Genomic DNA, 21,104 nt, shown 5'->3' with positions numbered 1-21,104 from the left:
GTTCGAACGCGGAGCTGCAGTGTTTCACCCCCCGCGACAGTCTGAAGTCCAGTCGGCAGAGAGCTGCACATCATGGTCCCTGGCGTTGCGTTCACGGCCCGCTGCTTTCCCGCAGCTTTAAAGTGTTTGCGGACACCGTGGACAAGTCGCGCGGGACTCCCCGCAGCTGCTCGGTAAGTCAAGTCTGCAAAACTTTCACTTGAAGAAAAAAAACAGGATACACACGCATTATGGAAAACTTGATTTCCGCAGATACACAGCGTCTACAAAAAACAAGAAATCATTTTTTTTGTTTACATTTTAATTATCTAAGTTACTGCAGAATCTCAGAAAGCCCCTTTGTGTCCTTACATTAAACACACGCAGCTTTTATATACATCATGTTGCACAAATCTCATATTAAAAGCACCGATAATGTGAAACAGCTGTAGCCATAGAAGGGGAGGAGACGAGGGTGAAAAAAAAAGCTGTTTGCGATCCTGTACTAATGTACTTAAATGATCTAATTTATAATAATACCAAAATAAAGTCTCATTAAGCGCAGTCTTGCTGCCTGTTGAAAGAAAGATTGGTTTCCTTTACATAATAGGACGTTTGGAAAATATCTTTTTTCTTTATGGCTGAAAGTATATACGTCAGACATGAGGCGTGAATCTGCAGACGGAATCCAACCCTGCTCCCTGTGAGTTACCCTGCTTGTTTTGCAGCTGCTTCAGTGATTACTGAAGGAAGGAAAAATAGGCACGGATCATGACCGGATCTGCACGGATCTGGCAACATAGGTTGCCAGATCCGTGCAGATCCGGTCATGATAAAAAAGTAGATTCCAGTAGAGGACCATTTTCAGAAATACCCTAAAATAAATGTTTGTACTGCAATTTATCACAAAAAAAGACTTTTGTTGTGTTTATTTTGTTTGGTAAATTGTCACTTCGAAGAAAAGGCTTTGTGTTCCATTATTTGTTGTGTTAAGATTAACCAAACATAATGTTTTTTAGTAAAAGTGAACAGTAGTTAATTTACAAACTCCACTCTGATGAAAATTGTTTTATGAGTGTTATTTTAACATGCTCTTGTGGTATTTTTCTCATGATGGAGCGCATATATCAAAAAAATGAAGTTAAAAACCCATTTTTGATTATTTATTTTATTCAAATCATTGTAAATATGAAGCAGAGAAAAAAATCAGAAAAAGACTGTAGTTGTGACGTACAACAAGCTCCCTGCTCTGCTCCATTCTAATCCATCCTCTTAGGGATGTCTAGATCCATGTACGTCCTTGTCATCTAAATCAAAACTGTACGGCTGGATAGTTCTGGTATTGCTCGCTATTTTTGTTGTACCGGTATTGTTGGGGGGGCTGTAAGCTAGCTGGAGTGAGTGTAAACCAGAGGTGGGCACTGAGGGCCGCATTCCTGCATGTTTTCCAGCATACCCCGCTCTGGCATGTTCTAATTGGCTGGACACACCTGAACCAGGTAATCAGCCATGAGTAGGGCAAGATTATTGGCTGGACACACCTGAACCAGGTAATCAGCCATGAGTAGGGCAAGACTATCTGGAAATCATGCAGACACACCGGCCCTCGAGGCCTGGAATTGCCCACCCCTGGTGTAAACAGAGCTCTCAGCAACAGAGAGGGGAAGGGGGGTGGAGTTGCCTCGAAAGTTAAAAAGAACAATTAAAATAACAATTGAAAATATCAATTAAAAGGAACTAAGAAAAATGCAATTATATGAAAATTAAAATACGTATTGATAAAGAAATAGGCTTTAAACATTACAAAACATTAAAAAGAATATAAAAGAAATAATAGTACAGATTATACTAAGGGGGAGAGGTATATTAAAATTCAATCGAAGGATAAGGACAATTCTAACTTCCTGTTCTCATTCAATCTCGCTGTAGCTCAGTGTTCGCCTTCATCTCAGGCACATTTGCCCGAACCCGGACTTTTTTTGAAATGCCGGTACTGAGTTACCGGAGAGTACCGGCCCACTTAAAGCACTGCCTCCATGAATAATGTGGTTTCTCTAATGTTGGAGTTACTGCTCACTTCCTAAAACTTTAGACCTGTGCTGTAAGTTGGCTGACATTTGCAACAACTCCCTCTTTCTCCAGTTTCATTCATGTGGACGGACCGCCAGTTGTTCCCACGCTCACGACCAGCTATGCGCACGGCACATCCTCCACACCGCTGCTGCACGACACAGTCGGAGGTATGCTGCAGAAGAGCACGGAGCGGCATCCCGACAAAGAGGCCGTCGTCTTTGTGCAAGATGGAGTCCGCAAGACTTTTGCACAGTTTCAGCAGGAGGTCAGTTACGACCCAACAGTAAAAGAAATTAAAAAACAACAGCATTTTTAAAATGGAAATTATTAACACTTTTTCTCATATTTTTGTTTATAATTCATGCAGTGTGAATCAAATTAACTGAATATGTACAGCGTGATTTCAGTTTTGGTTAACTAAAGGTCTTTCTACTCTTTAATTTAAAATCTCTGTGTTAAACTCTATCATTTTATCATCACTTGGTACAACAGCAAAAAGATGTTTATGGTGGTTGAAGGTCCTGATGTACCCCTCTCCTGGATGTTTTTCCTTTTATTCTCAACTGACTGATGGCTTCATTAGCCCTCAAAGACCTGATGTCAGGGATTTGAATGCTGGAGCACATGGTAGTGTCATGACTCTGGGCTCTTTTATTGCTTTTCTGTATTTCTGTCTCCAAGTTTTTGATCAAAGTCTGATGTTTTTCTTATCTTATCTGCTAAACTCCAACAAAAGGAGCAAATCTTTTAAAAGCCTCATCAAAGTCCATCTTAAGTTGATTCGTTTCTTCTTTCTGTGAGCTTACATGTGACTCTATTAGTGCTGATCTGTCCATCCTTACGCTGTTTGTGTGTTTAGTTCACAAATCAAATCAAATTTTCTTTGATTTGCACTTTTCCAACTTGTGTTTCTCAAAGTGTTTTACATAAAAGCCTAATCAAATTTGAAAATCAAAAAGCAGGACATTACGCAAAAATCTTATAAAAACCCATACAATTCCCCCTCCCCCCACACACACATACGCACACCAACGTAAAGTAAAAAATGAATCACTATAGTGATGCAATATAGAGATCTGGCTTTGTACTGAAGTGGGGAAACAATATTTTGGGGACCTGTCCACATCAGTGACCCCCCCCACTCAATTTCACAGAATACGCTACCACAGGACCCCCCAGATCCAAGCAAAGAGCCAGACCTGGGAGATCCTATTGCAGTGACCCCGTTCACTGAGAAGGGTCAGTCACTGATGTGGAGGATCCCTCTGAGGAAAACGCTGGAGTTACAGATAAAATGTAAAAAGAAAAACAAAAAAGATAAATAACCAAATAAGAACATAAATAAACCTTAATAGACAGATATAGATCAGTAAAAGTAAATAAAAATATCAAATGAGTAAAAAGAGAAGATAAAATAGTTAAAATATCATATAAATTCCAAAATTTTAACTCTCAAACTCGGAGGCAATTTTCTAATCAACTTCTGGTGCTCTGCAGAAACTATGTCCTAGAAAACAACACAAGTGTGTTGATTTTGGCTACAAATAATAATTATAATAAAAGACCACTGGAAACGCTTTGAAAATAGATCAAAAGATGATGATAGTGGGTCTCTAGGTACCTTTAGCTTCAGTACAAGTAATTTATCATCTGTGATGTGAAATCATGTTTTTTACTCAATAATTTTATTTAAAGTTGGTTCTCCCAGAGGACCTAATAGACAACTGAACAAGGAAACAAGGGGCCACTTTTAATATCAAGAACTAGATTAAATAGGAATCTTTTCATCTTTATTCTCCTGTGGTTCAGTTAGATCTACCCGTTTTGCTCAGGTGGACCAGGCTGCTGCCGGGCTGCTGGCACTTGGACTAAAGAAAGGAGACCGCCTTGGTATGTGGGGGCCCAACATTTATGAATGGATCCTGTTCCAGTTTGCAACAGCCAAAGCTGGCATTATTATGGTGAGTGACTGAGTACAGAATATAAAAAAGAAATCATAACTGTGAACAAATGAGTGAGATTCTAATTAGTAACAACATTTTAAAATGTACACATGGTTAGATCAGCATCAGTTTTGGATCTTCTTAGGATCTCTTAACCTCTATAAAATTCAGAAGAACAGACAAGTTCCATCCTGATTCTACATGGTTGCAGAACAAACTAAAAGCTGAAATACCCTGATCACCAGACATACTTCTGGGTATTTTGGCCAAGCAGCTCCTTTTCATTCTGACTTTGTAGAAGTCTTGTGATTTGTTCTGTTTGCCAAACTCACTAATGCTTCCATTTTTAGAAATTTCCCCAGGCTCTTGATTTTTCACGTGTCTACCAATCTGTTGACACCATTGACTTTTTGAGAACTGGACCGAGTGAGTCTGATGTCACCTAAAGAAACTTCTGGCTCAGTCGAAAAAAAGGCATTCAGTGTCTTTATTGCAATATGGACATTGCCATGTTGCAACCAGATGACATCAGTGATTGGTCCGAGTCGGTCAGAGTCAACGTTTCTATGAAAACCACTTTCCCCAATCGGGAGTGAGGTTGTTGAAAGTCCACACCCCTTCCACAACATTTCCAACGCTCGATGTAAGACCACATGCTTTTATTAAGGAATCAGTTTAGAACCTGAATAACTTAGACCACAGAAAAAATGTGGAAAAAAAATAGGATTAGTAAAAAACATATTAAAAAAAGGTAGCAGAGCAAGAATGATTATTCTGACTAGTAGACTGACTGGATGATGGCTGTTTATTTCTCATTTGAAGTCTATGGGATTTTGGCTTCTTGGAGCCTGCAGGTCACTCAGCCCAGCTTTCATATACAGTCGATGGTTGGAACATAAAACTTTAACAGGATCACCACCTGCAACAGCAACTTCATTTGTATTGGCTGTTTGAGTTGCGGTTCTGCAAAATCCTGATTAATCTAAAAAGGAAGCTGCATCAGAGTTTTAGGGACGAGGAGTCAGCCAACCTGAGTCTTAGGCTATGTCTGAATTCCCTCCCTACACCCTAATTACTAAAAAAACTGTACAGTGCAGGACTATCTAGTGCCCTGGATTTTAATTTGGACACCGTGCTCATTACTTTTTTTTCTTTTTAAATGGCAAATATGACATGACCAATTTAACAAAGTAAGAACCTAATAACAGTATTAATAATGTATGATATTTTGCTCTTTAATGTTATGGAAGAAGGAAAATATCTTAGTGTTTTACCTTAAGTGGCCGGGATAGGCTCCGGCAGCCCCGTGACCCCGAAAGGGATAAACGGAAGAAGATATATGAATGAATGAATGAATGAATGGTTGCATATGCTCAACAACAGCCAACTATGATAGTTTTGTTGTGTTTTGGTATAAAAAAAATTGTTTTTAAGAATTGTTAAAAGCTTTTACATGTGCCACTAATGCAGGACAGGAAGAAATAATAATAGTGGTTCATTATTATTATTATTATTATGATATGATAACCTGTAGCTTCTTTTTTGACGATATTATGATTTTTCCTGCTCCTCAGGTGTCTGTGAACCCAGCCTATCAGCTTCAGGAGGTGGAGTTTGCGTTGCGTAAAGTGAGTGATGCCACAGTCTGATGATGTGAGTTTCATTGACGCTGTGTTAACACAAGTCCACTGACATACATGTATTCTATTTTCAGGTGGGCTGTAAAGCAGTGGTGTGCCCCACGCAGTTCAAAACTCAACAATACTGTGACATGTTGAGGAAGATCTGTCCAGAAATTGACTCGTCCATTCCAGGAGACATCCAAAGTGCCAGGTTTGCTGCCGCTGTTGCTCACCCATTTGTCCACTTCATAGCAGTGCTGCTCTGTTCTTCATGCATTACTATTTCCCTGAAAGTGATGCATGAAGGCACTTTAACGTTGGGAGTGAGGTCATCTAGACCCTCTAGACAGTGCGCTGAACCTTTTTATTCAATGATTTGTGATCTTCACTGGTGTCCATGGATTACATGAAATCCTCTTCACCTTTGTCATGGTAGGGAGAACACGTCAATGTCCACAACTCAAAGGCGAATTTCTAATTAGGCAAATTGGCTGAAAACTATATGGATAGTAGTTAAAAGACCTCTGGAAACGCTTTGAAAATAGATCAAAAGATGATTAGAGAGAGTTTTTCAGATGGTAAATGAATGCAAAATAAGATGATGAACCTCATCTGAAGTCTCTATTGCAGAAAAGGTTTATTTTCTTGAAAGACTCTAGTAAACAGGATCAGTGGACCCTGAAGTGAATATTGAGATCTGTGTGGGTTACTAAACATAGAACTAAAGATAAAAAAATAGATTTTTGGTGGAGTAGTTTTATTTTTTTTTTGTAACTTTAATTTAAAAGAACTTTGCACTGTTGGAAATACGGTGGGGCAGTGGTTAACGCTCTTGCCTCACAGCCAGAAGCCCCTGGTCCAAGTTCCGGCTGGGAGACCTTTCTGTGTGGAGTTTGCATGTTCTCCCCGTGCAAGCTTGGGTTTTCTCCAGGGACTCCGGCTTCCTCCCACTGTTAATTGGTTACTTTGTCTAAATTGTCCATGGGTCACCAATTTGTGTGACAGATTGGTGACCTGTCCAGGGTGTCCCCTGCCTTTGCCCACAAGTGGCCAGGATAGGCTCTGGCAGCACTGTGACCCCGAAAAGGAGGTTCCAAAAAGGGAACAAACGGATTAGAAGTTGAATGCATGTCTCCACCAGAAGCTTTTTATTTATACATTTTTGCCATTAATGGGCTTGGACCCGGCACTCAGCGGGGCTCCTGTGACTTTTAACATAGTGACATTTGTTCCATTGGCCATTATTCCTGTCAATGAAGTGATGTATTTTACCGTGAGGATGAAGATTCGCTGAATGATTTAAAAAAAAAAAATCTTGCTATTTTTTTGTTTTTGTCTTTAATGGCCCGTGATCTAGCGTCACATCGACCAGTCAACCGCGAGCAACATAATAATCACCCCTGACTTAAAAGATAGTATCTAATAATAATAATAATAATGGATTGGGTTTTCCTGCGCTTTTCCAGACGCTAAAAGCGCTTACATTGTGTCCATTATTCAGTCACTCCTCATTCATACTGGGTGATGGTAAGCTACGGTTGTAGCCACAGCTGCCCTTGGGCAGACTGACAGAGGCGTGGCTGCCATTTCACGCCTACGGCCCCTCTGACCATCACCGGGATCATTCATGCACATTCACACACCAGTGGAGCTACACTGGAGGCAACGAGGGTGAAGTGTCTTGCCCAAGGACACAACGACATTTGGCTGGTGGGAGCGGGGATCGAACCGCTGACCCTTCGATCATTGGACGACCCGCTCAACCGCCTGAGCCACTGTTGCCCCAATCTATTAATATTATTATTAATTATGATACTTTGATTTGGTAGGTTTTTGCTCACAACAATGTCAGTTTAAGATGCAAAATTATTGACATGAGTGTTAAGGAAAAAGCACCTTTTTACTAGGTGTGTAACAATTAATGGATTAATGGATTTCATAGGATTGAACCAGATCGATCCGTCTGAGGCAGAATTGAATCAACTGATACCATTAAAAAAATCTTCTCAAAATGAGATTAATCGATAAACAGATCAAACGTGGACAATACCATATGGATTGAGACACGGTAGGTTTATTTTACTATAACATAAAAACGAGTGCATCGCAGTGGACAACACACACATGATGACAACAAAGAATGGCAAAGACATTCGACCATACTGTGTGGTAGACAGGTCTAATAATGTTCCCTCTGGATTATTTGGATGTGGAAAAACAACAGTGGGGTGAACTTTAGGAAATTAAAATGTGAATGGATTTGACATTTGTTCTTGTTTACTTGCTTGTACACATGTTTATTTTACACTTGATTATCTTTTCATTGTTCAGTACCAAGTATTTAAATCTGAGTCTCAATAGTGGAATTGTTGGCCAAAGATGCCCTGGATCTACCGGTATTTTAGATCAGTGAATCGGATCGCTTAAAATGACCCAAAATCAAAAGTGAATAAAATCAACAACCACAAATATCGAATCGAATTGTTGTTAAAAATGGTTACACACACAGTTTCACACATTTTTAGCATGGTGTAACAGTTTATAAAAAATTAATTATCCATAAGTTTTACAGTCTTTCAATTGATGAGTCGTTCTCACCATAAAGTTTAGAAAATTAGCCAAACTTTTCCTGTCAAAAGTGTTTTTGTGATTTCATGAAAGCAGTCAATTAAAAATGAGCATGAAAAGCCTTTCTACTGCCCCTAGTGGAATGATGATGCACTGCAGGGCATAAGACATGGACAGTTATATACAATGGATTTTTTAAGGAAAGTTATGAGCATGCTAATGTGACAGTTGGTGACATGAGATATAACCGCTTGTTGCGTGGTTCGCTGTGGTACACGGGGTCTAAAGTAGCCTAACAGAAGTGAGAAGTACATCAGGTGATTATGTTTCTCAAAAAAGTGAGATCAACTGAACGTGCTGCGATTCAAATGTTGGGACATAGAAAATGACCAACAGCTGTTGGTCTTTCTGTGCAGGATAACATTGTCTGCATCTTCTCCATATTTTCACCCTTCAATCAGGCTGCTGTAGGCAGAATTTGATCTCATTGCTGACCATGTAATCCCTTCAGAAGTGGAAGTTTCAGAGAAACATGTGGAAAACATCAGTGCAAAGGGGCGTCAGGGTGATGAACAGGCATGGCATTTGGGGAGCCTTTTGAGACTGGAGATAAGCTGCATTCAGTCTGTTCTGGATTGTGTGGGTGGAGAGGATCCAGCCATGTTATCGTATGACCAATGAGACCAAAGTGAGGAAAAGGTCTTTGTGTGACCTTTGTGGCTAATGTCTGATGTCCCATTTTTTATGGAGCTTAGCCTTCAGTTGGTGATGGTATTAGGGCACACTACAAAAAGTATTGTTTACTACTTGGTTTTTCCGGAGCACTGGCTAGATGTTAATCTCTTACATAGACTCTGTCCTGATCATTTTAATAAGACATGGTGATTTTGAGCTCTGATCACTGACCCCTTTAGCAGATCCATGCTCTCAGAGACACAGACAAACATGAATGGTGTGGCAGGAAATACTTCTTAGGTCATTGTGACATCTTTATAAATAATTCTCTTGTCATTTGGGATAAGGATAAACACAGTGTGCCTCCTTCTTATATGTTTGAATCCTTGATAAGTGTCTCCTGAGGAGTTGTTTTGTCTATTTTCGAGGCACATGTCAATGGTGACCCTCTGGCTGCTTAACGTCTCTAACAAAATCCACCTTCTTTCATCTTTTGTCATCTGTCCTGCTGTAACTGCAGTTCTGTCACAAAAATAGCAACACTAATATAAGCTGTTTGGTTTTGGGGGGAAAAATTGTCCCATCCACAAATTCCAAACATCTGGATTTTAACCGGAGAACTCTGGGGAAAAAACAATCTTCTTTGAATTGATGAGTCCTAAGACAAACTTTCTGGAATGTAGGAGAAAAGATCATAACAGTCAAACATGGTGGTAGTAGTATGATGTTATGGGACTGCTCAGGTCAGCTTCAGATCCTGGGCGAGTTATTACTGATTTAGTAAATTCTAAAGGATAATTTTTTTCATCAGTTAATGACTTCAAGTTCAAAAGCACTCAGGCATAGCAGTGCAGTGATATAAACAGCAACTTGTTCACAACTAAGTGGTAAAGGAAAAAAAACGTCTTTAAGTCACATTATGGATTTGAGCTGGAGTTAAATTTAATTTCAACTTTTGTTTTTTTGTTTTACCTTAATAACAACATTTGTGCTGCAAAACCATCTAATGTGGCTAAGTTATTGTTTGAAATGCTTTACTTTAATTGATGGTGTCAGAAACAAAAATACAAGAAAACAAGTCATTGGGTTTAGGAGTAACATTTGGCCGTGGTTTAAACATTTTTTTGGCTTGAGAAAATACATTTTCGGTGAAAAAATGCTTTTCTTATGTTCTTCCTGTATTATTAAAACAGATTTGATCTAAGGATGAACCACCACCTCATTATTACAAACTTTCAGCCACATAATAATCTTTCTCTCCCTCAGATTACCGGAACTGCGCACTGTGATCGTCACAGACAGTCGGCAGCCAGGAATGTTTCACTTTGACGATGTGATGCAGGCGGCCGGCAGCCAGCACATGCAGCAGCTGCAGGATCTGCAGAAGAAGATTGTCTTTGATGACCCCATAAACATCCAGTTCACTTCGGTATTTGTCCTTTAATTCCATCATATGTTGAACTGCAGGTTGTGTGTTTTTTCCTTCATCATTAATGGCACATCAAAGAAACCATAAACACTAACAATCCAGCTTTTATTCATAGTTATTCATACTTGGAGTATTGGTGTTAAAGCCTGCAGCAGACACTTTGACTTATGAAGCTACAATCACCGGCCACTTTATTAGACGCACCTTGCTAGTACCGTGTACTGTGTTGGATCCCCTTTTATCATCAGAACTGCCTTAGTGGCATAGATTGAACAAGGTTGTGGAAACATTACTCAGAGAGTTTGGTCCATATTGACATGACAACATCACACAGTTGCTGCAGATTTGTCAGGTGCACATCCATGATGCCGATCTCCTGTTCCACCACAGGTGCTCTATTGGGTTGAGATCTGGTGACTGTGGAGGCCGTTTGAATCCAGAAAACTCATTGTCATGTTCTAGAAACCAGTCTGAGATGATTCCTCTTCAGTCACCTTTCTCCCTCATTCTGAAGCTGGGTTTGAACTGCAGCAGATCGTCTTGACCATGTCTACACGCATAAATGCATTGAGTTTCTGTCACGTGATTGGTCTGATTTGCAATTTGCGTTAATGAGCAGTTGGACAGGTGTGGCTAATAAAGTGGCCAGTGAGTGTGTTTTTATTCTTCTAATTGATGTAATTTTTCAATTAAAACCATTTTTTCAGGGTACCACTGGAGTTCCCAAGGGCGCCACGCTGTCGCATCACAACATTGTCAACAATGCTTACTTTGTTGGGAGAAGAGTGGGATACCACTGGAAGGTAAATCTGAACATTTTCTTTTATAGAAACGTTATTTTTTTTTTCATTTTTAAAAGTGAATTTTTTGATTAGTCCAAAATTTGAAATACTTGCTTCCAGGTTCCAAGTGGTTGCACAGCATTTTACAGCAAAAACTAGTTATAACTGGATCCCCAACGGTATGGAGGGCTTTTTCTTTTCTTTTCATTGTTTCTGAATTTGTAGCATTACTTTTAGATTGAAAGAATTTGATTTTTATTAACAACCATTTTCACATGTTACTGTGTTGTACAACATGCCTTCAGTCCAAGACAGAACACGTTCTTGGCTCTGGCTGCAGGTCTTAATCTGAGGGGAATGCATGTGAAAACCAGGATTTCTTCTTATGGTCTAAAGACTCTGTCTTTGTCTTACCTGGACTAGCACTCTGCTTGTTCCAAACAAAGTACTTTGCTTTTCTGGTTGTTAAATATGTGCACAGGTAAGATGATGGATCTCCATCTGGATTGGTGAAATGATGTATTTCTGTTTTATTTGAATTATTCAGTATTAGAAGGAACAAATCATGATCATTTTTTCATCTGTTGGGAAATTCCAGCAGAAAAACAGTTCATGTTTCAACAAGCAGAAGCCAGACACTTGAGTTTCTTTGGCTTTCCTTGTAGATGTTGATGTAAAGAACATTTACAAATGCCATTAATACATCAGCTCAGACTGCATTAGAAACAAAGAAATAAAGCATCATTGCTCCTATAGTAAAAGTCTTTAAGTTTTATCAAATCAAATCAAACTTTATTTATAAAATAGTGCTTCTCATGCAGTTGTGCAGCTCGAAGCGCTTTAACATTAAAAACAGAAAACACACAACATTACAGTAAAAACCCAACCCACCCTTCACCCCTCCCAATCCCCTCTATTAAAACATATGACCCATGACAATGAATATTGACTATGCAAGTTTGAATAAATAAAAAGGCAAACAAACAATTAAGGCTTGGCTCTGCTGTGAGGAAACGGTATTTGGGAATCTCTTCATACCAGGAGCCAGCTCGGCCATGGAGCATCGCCACAGCGCCCACCCAGACCGGGACAACTCTGGGGTCCACTTCACAGCCGTGAAGCTGCAAAGTTAGACCCCAGCCGTCCCAGCAAGGGCAAGAACTGCAGCAACAACCAACGGCCAAGCCCTGGCAGAAAAGATCCCCACAAGAAACACCGGGGCTAAAATCATGATAAAATTAAAGACATAAGATTTATTTAAAAACATAAAACTGAGAATAAGATGCATAAAATGAAATTAAATACATAAAATAGCCTATAATAAAACTAATAAACTAATCAAACTAACTAACTAACTTATAAATTTATTGTTGAAAATATCCTTTGTTGAAGTATTTGTTGACAGTAGTGGAACCTAGTGTGGTATTCTAGAATGAAAGGTTTTTCTCTCTGAAAATGGCAGTAACACATCTAAACACATGGATCCGAAGATTATTTTGACCAGAAAATGGGTTTTATTCAAAATATTCACTTCAATTCAATTTTATTTGTATAGCCCAAATTCACAACAAAAGTCGTCTCGATAGGCTTCGTATCGGTAATCGAAAAAGTTAAACATAAAATCAAAAGGAACATGAATACATAGAATTCAGTAGGAGAGTACTAAAATGAACTAACAAACTGACTAAGCCAAACTGGACATCCCTGCCCTAAGCCCCCCTTCGCGGTAAGGAAAAACTCCTAAAAAAAATGGATTCTGGAAAAAGAAAGAAACCTCAGGGGTGCCCACATGAAGGAGGGATCCTCCCCCAGGGCGGACAGGTGATTTACCAGAACTCTTAGAGAAGAATTAACTTATCTAAATCTACAACTACATATATAAAAGTCCAGCAGACGAGCTTCATCCAGATGGAGTTGGGGGGATCCACAGCCAGGTGTAGAAGCAGTAGTAGAGGCGAGCCAGAGACGAGGTACACGGTCAGATACAGGAGCACAGATGAGCCAACTGGAATCTGGAAGCACTCCCACTCCCCAGGAGGGGACAGGGAAATAGGGACAAGACATGAATCACACTGCACCAAACAGAGGCATGGAGAACTAAATGATAAATTATGATCAAGAATAGAGAAGAGAAGGAGAGGAGAAGTAGATGAGAAAAGAGGACAGAACCCCAGTGCACCATAGTTACCCCAGCTTTAACTTCCAGCAGCCTACTAAAAAAAATTGTTATTGTTATTAAGTTTAATTTAAACTCATTAAAATATGGCATGCATGTTCATTCTGTCATTCTGTCGTTCTAGTTTCTCCAGCAGGTCTCATTAGTGTTTTCCTTTTATCAGCAAAGAAACAAACTTTTGTACATGTTTCTTTATGAGTTTTGTTAGTTATGGAATGATCTTCAGCCACTAATCAAAGAGGCTAAATAGATAAACATATTAAATGTAATATTCCAAAACTATGAACAATAAGAGACTTTGGTTATTTTGTCCATATTTTATAGTTATATTTAGTGTTTAAACTAAAGAACCAACAGAGCGCTATCTGTTGTTTTTTTCTTTTTGTTTATTATTTTTGAAAAAAGAAAAAAATAGTACAAATGGCTTTATTAATTTAAAACAAGGAGCATAAATAATACCTTTTTTTCTGTTTCACTTTCATAGTCACAAATGAAATGGTTTGCGTGTTGTGTTGTTTTTTTTTGTAATTATTTTGTGGAATAAACAAACAAACAAACAAACAAATTATTAAATAAAAAATGTATGTGGGCTAAACTCTGCTCTTCATTAAACCGCTCTCTGGATCCTGTTTCAGGCTTCCTGGTTATTCTGATGATTCATTTTATATTCTGTTTTGTGCTGCTGCTACATGCTGCTCCAGTGTTGATATGTAAATGAGGGATGGCGTCCACCAGAACGCAGATGAGCGTAGAAAGGCACTATGAAGCAAATTTTGTCATTTCAGCACACATTCTGTCTCAGATAGAGAGGAAGTTCGGAAATGTTCAATTCTGAAACAATGCTGCAGACTGTGGAGTGTTCCAGTCATCAATTAGGAAATTCTATGGAAAATGCTGATGCAGCAGTACAGCACGGATATGATCACACCAGGACTGGTAACACCACAAAGAAGGACAACCAGACCTCTCCTAGAGGTCTTTATTTGCCCCCTTTGACAGATTGAGATGGGTGCTGCTGCCTTGGAGCATTTTTCTGAAGAGAAAGAAGGATTAGGGATGTTTGTGTGGCAATGCATACAAGTAGCTCAAGGTGTCAGGACGTTCCATTTTTTTCTTTTTCTTTTGTGACCTGTCTGTCCAGCAGCTGAGTTAACAGCGAGTGGCCGAGAGTTCATTCCGTTCAAACCCTATTTTGTATTTCAAACTAAACACTATCTTTATACTTTCAGTTTTTTGTTAAGTTTTAGTACTTTTAAGTTGTGAACTTGGTGGAAATTAGTAAAAAGAAACACATATTAGGAAGAAAAAGATGGGAGGATGTTAAAGAGCCCCCACCATCAGAGATCACGAGTTCCAACCCACACAGAGATTTGGTTCCACCCACCCTAAATCAAAGGCCCACCCCGCCTAATAGTCCCGAACCTCTCCCAGCACCACCCTAGAGATGGTCTTAGGCACAGGAGGCTGACACTAAATCCCTACACCCAGGACACAAACAGCACCACCTGCTGGCCCCTCCCACAGGGAATGGGGTAGGGAACAGGATCGTTAGTTACTGTCCTCTTTTTGTAATGTAACTGCATCAAACTTTTGGTTTCAGCCAAAATTTGAATCTCTCTTTTTTGGAATTATGCAGACTGAGTGATAACTGATTCATGAATGTTTGGAGAGGAGGCTGAAGGGATGCAGAGTTCCTCCATTCCTATTCCCCATCTTATCTGTACTCCAGTGGATTTTCAGTTCACATTTATTGTGAACAATCAGTTTTTTGTGGTGAGGAACAGTGGGGATAGAAATGGCCTCATTGCAGGAGCAGACGAGCCATTCTGAACTGCCACAGCCTGTTTTCCTCATGTCAGTTGCTTTTCTTCATAACAAGATTTCCTCTGACCTTATCCTCCAGCCTCATACCCGTGTGTGCGTCCCGGTGCCGTTGTACCACTGCTTCGGATCTGTGGGGGCAGGAATTGTGATGGCCGTCCACGGCACCACCATCGTCTTTCCCTCTGCTGGTTATGATGGAAAGGCGAACATTGCAGCAGTGGAGAGTGAAAGGTAACATCAGAAAGTGATAAATGTTTCTCGGGATACTTTTCCTACTTTCTTTTTTTTTGCTTTTAGATCCTTTATTGCATCATGCAGGTCCTAGTTTGAATCTCAATTGGTGCTTCTCTATTTGAAGTTATGCATCTGAGCAGCTTCACCATATCTCTAAAAAACTGAAATCTGTCAGGTTTTGTCATTTTTCAGGACCCAGATGTAAAACTCTAGATCTGGTGGACAGCAAAAAGCTGAAGTTGGGTTAAATGTGGGGGAAGTCTCAAAACAGGAAAGAAGGCTGAGGGAAGCAGCAAGCTGATGCAAAAGACTCTGGGAAAAGTTATTTAAAATGATTTCAACATTGATTCTATTAGCATTGCTGAATTGATCACCAACAGATTTTGATTCCCTCATGGTATCAGTACAAAAGTCCTGATGATAAAATGCTTGATAAACGACTGTAGAAGTGAGTCTATTTGTGATCCTGACCAACATATTGAACACGAAGTCCCATTTTTGGGAATCTGTGATTCTCCAAAACCTCTCTCCTAAATCCAGCTCTGAAGAATTAAAATAGACCCGAACAGCATCTCTAGTTTTTTGTAGTGGTTTAAGTAAGGGTTAATGGCCGTGCAATAAAGCCTGAAAGCTGATTTAAATGGATACTTGATGTTAAAAAAGTACAAAGATCACAAAGAGCAGACTTGATGGTTTGTTGCAAATATTCTGAAAGATTTTATTTAAAAAAATTAGGAACAAAATAAAAAAGGCAATAAAAAACAATATCTTTTCTGAAACCAGCATAAATAAATAAAGTTGATTTGTGATAAAATTAAAGTAAACTATTTCAAAGCTCTCGAATTATTGGGATTATTTATTTGACAGGCAGAACAGGTTTCTATGTAAGATGTCAAATAATAATTTTTTCTTTATTATTTACATTAAATACTTTGTATCAAAACAAAATAGCCTGATGCTCTAAATTCTCTTTATTAGATGCACGTTTATCTATGGCACTCCCACTATGTATGTGGACATGATCAACCAGCCAGACCTGAATAAATATGACTTGTCATCACTGGAAGGAGGTAAAAAAAAGGAAACATTGTTTTATTTGGGTTAATCGACCCCCTTATTTAATTCTTTATCTGAACGTATTTGTGTCCCACAGGCATCATGGCTGGCTCCCCGTGTCCACCAGAGCTTGTGAGGAAAGTTGTGTCTGTAATGGGTGTCAAAGGAATAACGGTGAGTACAGCGGTGGATTTGGCAGTTTAGGGGCCCCAGGCGAATAATAACATGGAGCCCTCTGAAGCGGTTGTATTAATTTAAGAACTCTTATCTAAAGCGTAAAACGTCGAACAACTTCCTTACTGGTCCACTTTTAGACATCGTCATTGACAAGAATCTAAATGTTTTGATAAGAATTCCAAAACTGAAATCAATTTTAGATATTAAAGACATGTATTATATAATATATACATTATTTTTACTTGGAAAAACATTATATTTATTAAATGCAGGTTTTACTTAAGAGGACAAAAGGAACAGAGTTTTTTTTATTCTGTTTTGTTTGTCTTCCAGCACTTTTGGAAGTTTGGTAACAAATGCCTTACTTTCTCTTAGCCTTTGCCTCTTTTCAGAGCCAATCAGATCACTCTGCATCATTTGATCATTTATTAAAAACTGCTTTGAATCATCTTTTAATCTCTGCCGAGTAGCCAGATAGAGTTATGGTTTTTACAGCCTAAAAGACATCCAAATACCACCAGAGCCAACAAAAAAACACCCAAAATATTAATCAGTGATTAATTAGTTATCAATTAATCAATTTAGTCATTAAGAACTAATTAAATATCACCTTAGATGACTCCAAAAAGTACTTTTTGTTTTTCTAATTGTGTATTAAGAGGAAATTTGTGCAACATCAAAAGTAAAATCTTCCCAAAAATGTGTATATATTACATTCAAAAAACAAACGATGTATTGTTTATATTAATATCACAAAAAGCTCAGTTGTTTCTTTGCCTGATTTTGTCTTTTTAGCACAGCTTCACATCAGATCTGATGTGAAATGCATCACCTATTGTGTTGAATGGGAGGACAAGGAATATAAATCTCTAAAATGTAGAAAAAAAGGCTTTACATTATTAGCATACGCTGAGTAAACTAAAGGAACAATCAACCCGACTTCACTCAGGATTGTGTAATCTCTCATGCAGCAGAGTGTGCAGCCTGCACTAAAACTAAACCGAAAATACGCAAAATACAGCGATTTTTAGGATAAAAGGATCAAAATGATTAGAATCAAACCTATAAACTGCATTAATGGAACAGGTTAATGGACACATTTATTTTATTATCAGTAGACTTTACATCTCATGAAGGCCGGTAAGGAAGCTGACAGGTGAAGCGTCTGTCACCTCTCTCTCCAGACTTCACATTCCTGCTTGAAATGGGTTTCAACCCGGAACTTAAAGCTCCAGAACCGATCTTAAACCCGCCCAAATTATTTCCGGACTGACTGGAATATACCATTGCTGCTGAAGGACAGGGGGACCAAACACTTTTACATGATCAATCTTATGCCAGTTCAGTGATTTGGGATGTTTTTTATGACAGTTAAAAAAAGAATAGCATCAAATTTATTTTAGACATTTTTAGCTCAGCTCGGGGCCCCGAGAGTGTGGGGGACACAGGTGATCGCCTACCTTTGTCTAATGGTACATCCGCCCCTGGGTGAGTAGACATCAGACACTGTAAAATAATTTTTTTAATGTTTTTAGAGGTGCACTTTTGTGTTTGCCCCAAAAGAGGGAGACAGATGCATAGAAAAGTTCAATTTAGAGGATGACAATGGAGTGGATTTTCTCTCCTGTCCTGTTCTGCTCCCACTGAGAGTAATTCTGTCTTATATCGCTCCCGGAATAAAGTTTAAAATGTAATCTTGTCCCGTCCCACTCTTAGTAGTATGAATCCACCTTCCATCCCTCTCCTGTTCAAAATGACTCCCACTCCCCTTTATTTTATTTTTTTTATTTAGTCATTATGTAATACGGTACTGTCAGGGGTCAGAGCTCTGTCTCCCCCTCTGGTCACAGGCGGGATCCGTCTCCAGAGTTCTGAATGCACTACATCTCCCAGCAACCCCAGCGTGCAGTTTCTTTAATGCCGCACACCTGACTCTCATTTTCCTATCAACCACAGTACATTTAAGCACTGCACTGAGCCTCACTCAGTGTGAATTCTTTTTTGCGTCACTCTGTCAGCATTCCCGATCGTTAGATCCAGACATGATTTTCTGATTTCCTGTCCTGAGCCTGTTTTGCTTTGGACTCCGTTTGCCTGCCCCGAATCTCGCCTGAGTAAGCCCTGGCTGCAGCCTGCAGAACTGCACAACATAGGGGAATGCTGGAACGCTGAGGAATGTGAACATGCTGTGGAATGTTAACCCCGCCCACATTGAGCCCGTGCATTTGATTCACCTTCATCAGTGGAGTTGTGATTGCAGGAAAGGGGAAGAATCAGTGGAGCACATTTTGTGTCATTGTGAATTGTATGAGGAAGAAAGAGAACAGAGGAGAGGAAAATTTGAATGGTGCAATGTTTTTTTTTTATCACTCAAAAAAATGATTCGAGCCCCTCTTTCATGTATCACAATAAAATTCTGTTTGTTTTATTTAAAAATATTTATTTTAAAAGAATGTATCTACATTTAATTGACCTAACACAAAATGTATTAATAGTTTCACCCATAACTCCAGTAATCCAAAATAATTGAGTTCAAGTAAGGGGCATGCTGTTGAATGCCGTTTTCCTGTTTCTCTTTGTTCTTTTTGCCGTCTCACAGCTACAATTTTTCACCTATAACAATTCAACTAATAAAATGTTCAACTCTTTCGTCTAATGCCTGGTATGACTTTTGGTCCTTCAAATCCTTCGACTTTTCAAAAATGAAAACTTTCGTCGTTTTTTCCACGTAAAAAACGAAACTGTGGCATGAAATCGTTTCAACTTGGCTTCTCCCAATAAGACGATACACGAGGAGCCTCATTTATGTAAATAATGAATCTATTTGTTTATACCAGCGGCCTCATTTTGTCACAGGAGTGTTAGCTCAGTGGATTAATTGGCGGGTGTCACATACAGAGGTCCTGAGTTCAAATCTGGTTTTAGACTTCTGTTGCGTGTTTTTTTTCCTTTGCCTTTTTTGATAAAATTGAGTTTGACTAACTCAATTATATTTCGTTACATGGAAGAATTTTCTTTGAGGTGGGGTTACTCATATTTATTGGATGGAAATCCTGCCCACAATTAAATTGAGTTCATCCAATGAGTTATTTTTTGAGTCTGTGAGGCCAGACTAAATGTATTTATTCCCTAATACATGAACATGGAAACTTGTAAGGCATAAGAAGACAGGAATCACTGTATTAATTTTTCTAATTCAATTAAATATTTTTTTTTATTTAGCGCAATGAAAAACAATGAAAAAGGGATCATGAATACAAAGAATGCATTAGGATAATACTAAACTTTAACAAAACAGACTAAACTAAACTGATATTCCTGCCCTTAGACCCCCCCTTCACGGTGAGGAAAAACTCCTTAAAAACCGGTAGGTGGCAATATTGCACATGGAAACTTGTAAAACCAAAGAAGAAGACAGGCTCAATGTGTGCGGGGTTAACATTCCACAGCGTGTTCACATTCCTCAGCGTTCCAGCATTCCACTATGTTGTGCAGTTCTGCGGGCTGCAGCCAGGGGTAGTTGTCTCGCCTTGATCCTGACCATCCTTGTTTCTCCTCGGATGCTCCCATGCTCTTTGTTGACCCGCGCCTGCCTGTCCCTGATTTAGCTTTGGGGGCTTTTAGATGTGCTAATAAAAACTGCTGCAATTGGAACCAGCCGTTTGTCCGTTTTGTGACAAATACGTCATTTTATCGGATCAATTTCTGTTTTACAGCAGCTACTGACTCCCTGTTTCTAGATTTTCTAAATTTTACGTAGTTCACACCCCATGAAAATGTTTTTTTTTAACATGTTCTCATAGCATTTGTCTGATGATAAAGGACAAATATCAAGACATATATTTTCTTTAATTCAAATTGTTGTGAATCAGGAAAAAAAAGGAAAAAAATGGTGTTTAAAAAAGCTTGTAGTTGGGCTAGAAACCCCACCTAGCAGACCACAAGCTCCCTGCTCCGCTCCATTCTGGTGCAACCACTTGTAGATAAATAGATGTCTTTGTATGTATGTACAGTATGTCTTTGTTTTCATTGTCTGAACTTACGTTGGGCTCAAAACTTTATGGCTGGATAGCTCCAATATTGCTAACCATTTTTGTTGCACCGGTAATGGTTGGTTGGGGGAGATAATGTAAACAAAGAGATGATGGGAAATGAAGGCAGGCTTACTATGCGGCAACAGTCAGGCAAATTTCTGATGAAGTCCTGCCGCTTTGCAGAAACTATTTAAAATGACACAGGCTTTTTGATTTTGCCTAAAAACATCATAATCATAATTAAATGACCACTGGGTATGCTTTTACAATAGGGCAAAAGATGACTGAAGTGGGATTTTAAATAAACCCAAACATAAAGTTGCATTTTACTTATTTATTAAACAGTTTTTTTAATGGACATCTTAATCATCAAATATGCTCCTGCAGAATAATTTCAGTTTATATGTTGCTGTGTATGAACAAAAGTGCATCTGTTTTTCTTTAGACCACTCGTCCCCAAATCCCTGTGTACTTCACTACGATAAGACATGCTTTATAAGCTGCATATGACATAGTATGACAGTCGCACTCA

At 38.9% G+C, this 21,104-nt stretch overlaps 1 protein-coding gene across 1 annotated transcript in view; it reads left to right on the top strand.

Annotated features, from left to right (window-relative positions):
• The window catches only part of acsf2 (acyl-CoA synthetase family member 2), a 37,573-nt gene continuing 16,469 nt past the window's right edge, over positions 1 to 21,104 (top strand). The window contains exons 1-10 of the mRNA XM_023949262.1: positions 1 to 173; positions 2,122 to 2,317; positions 3,885 to 4,013; positions 5,570 to 5,623; positions 5,710 to 5,828; positions 10,127 to 10,289; positions 10,997 to 11,092; positions 15,151 to 15,302; positions 16,284 to 16,375; positions 16,459 to 16,535. Coding sequence (XP_023805030.1) covers positions 73 to 173; positions 2,122 to 2,317; positions 3,885 to 4,013; positions 5,570 to 5,623; positions 5,710 to 5,828; positions 10,127 to 10,289; positions 10,997 to 11,092; positions 15,151 to 15,302; positions 16,284 to 16,375; positions 16,459 to 16,535 — 1,179 coding nt within the window. The 5' untranslated portion in view covers positions 1 to 72. The remainder of the gene's footprint in view (positions 174 to 2,121; positions 2,318 to 3,884; positions 4,014 to 5,569; positions 5,624 to 5,709; positions 5,829 to 10,126; positions 10,290 to 10,996; positions 11,093 to 15,150; positions 15,303 to 16,283; positions 16,376 to 16,458; positions 16,536 to 21,104) is intronic.

This window comes from Oryzias latipes, chromosome 19, assembly GCF_002234675.1.
Source record: "Oryzias latipes chromosome 19, ASM223467v1".
In the NCBI taxonomy this organism is placed as follows: domain Eukaryota; kingdom Metazoa; phylum Chordata; class Actinopteri; order Beloniformes; family Adrianichthyidae; genus Oryzias; species Oryzias latipes.
Note: the sequence above shows the minus strand (reverse complement) of the source record. Positions and strands in the feature narration are given on the sequence as shown.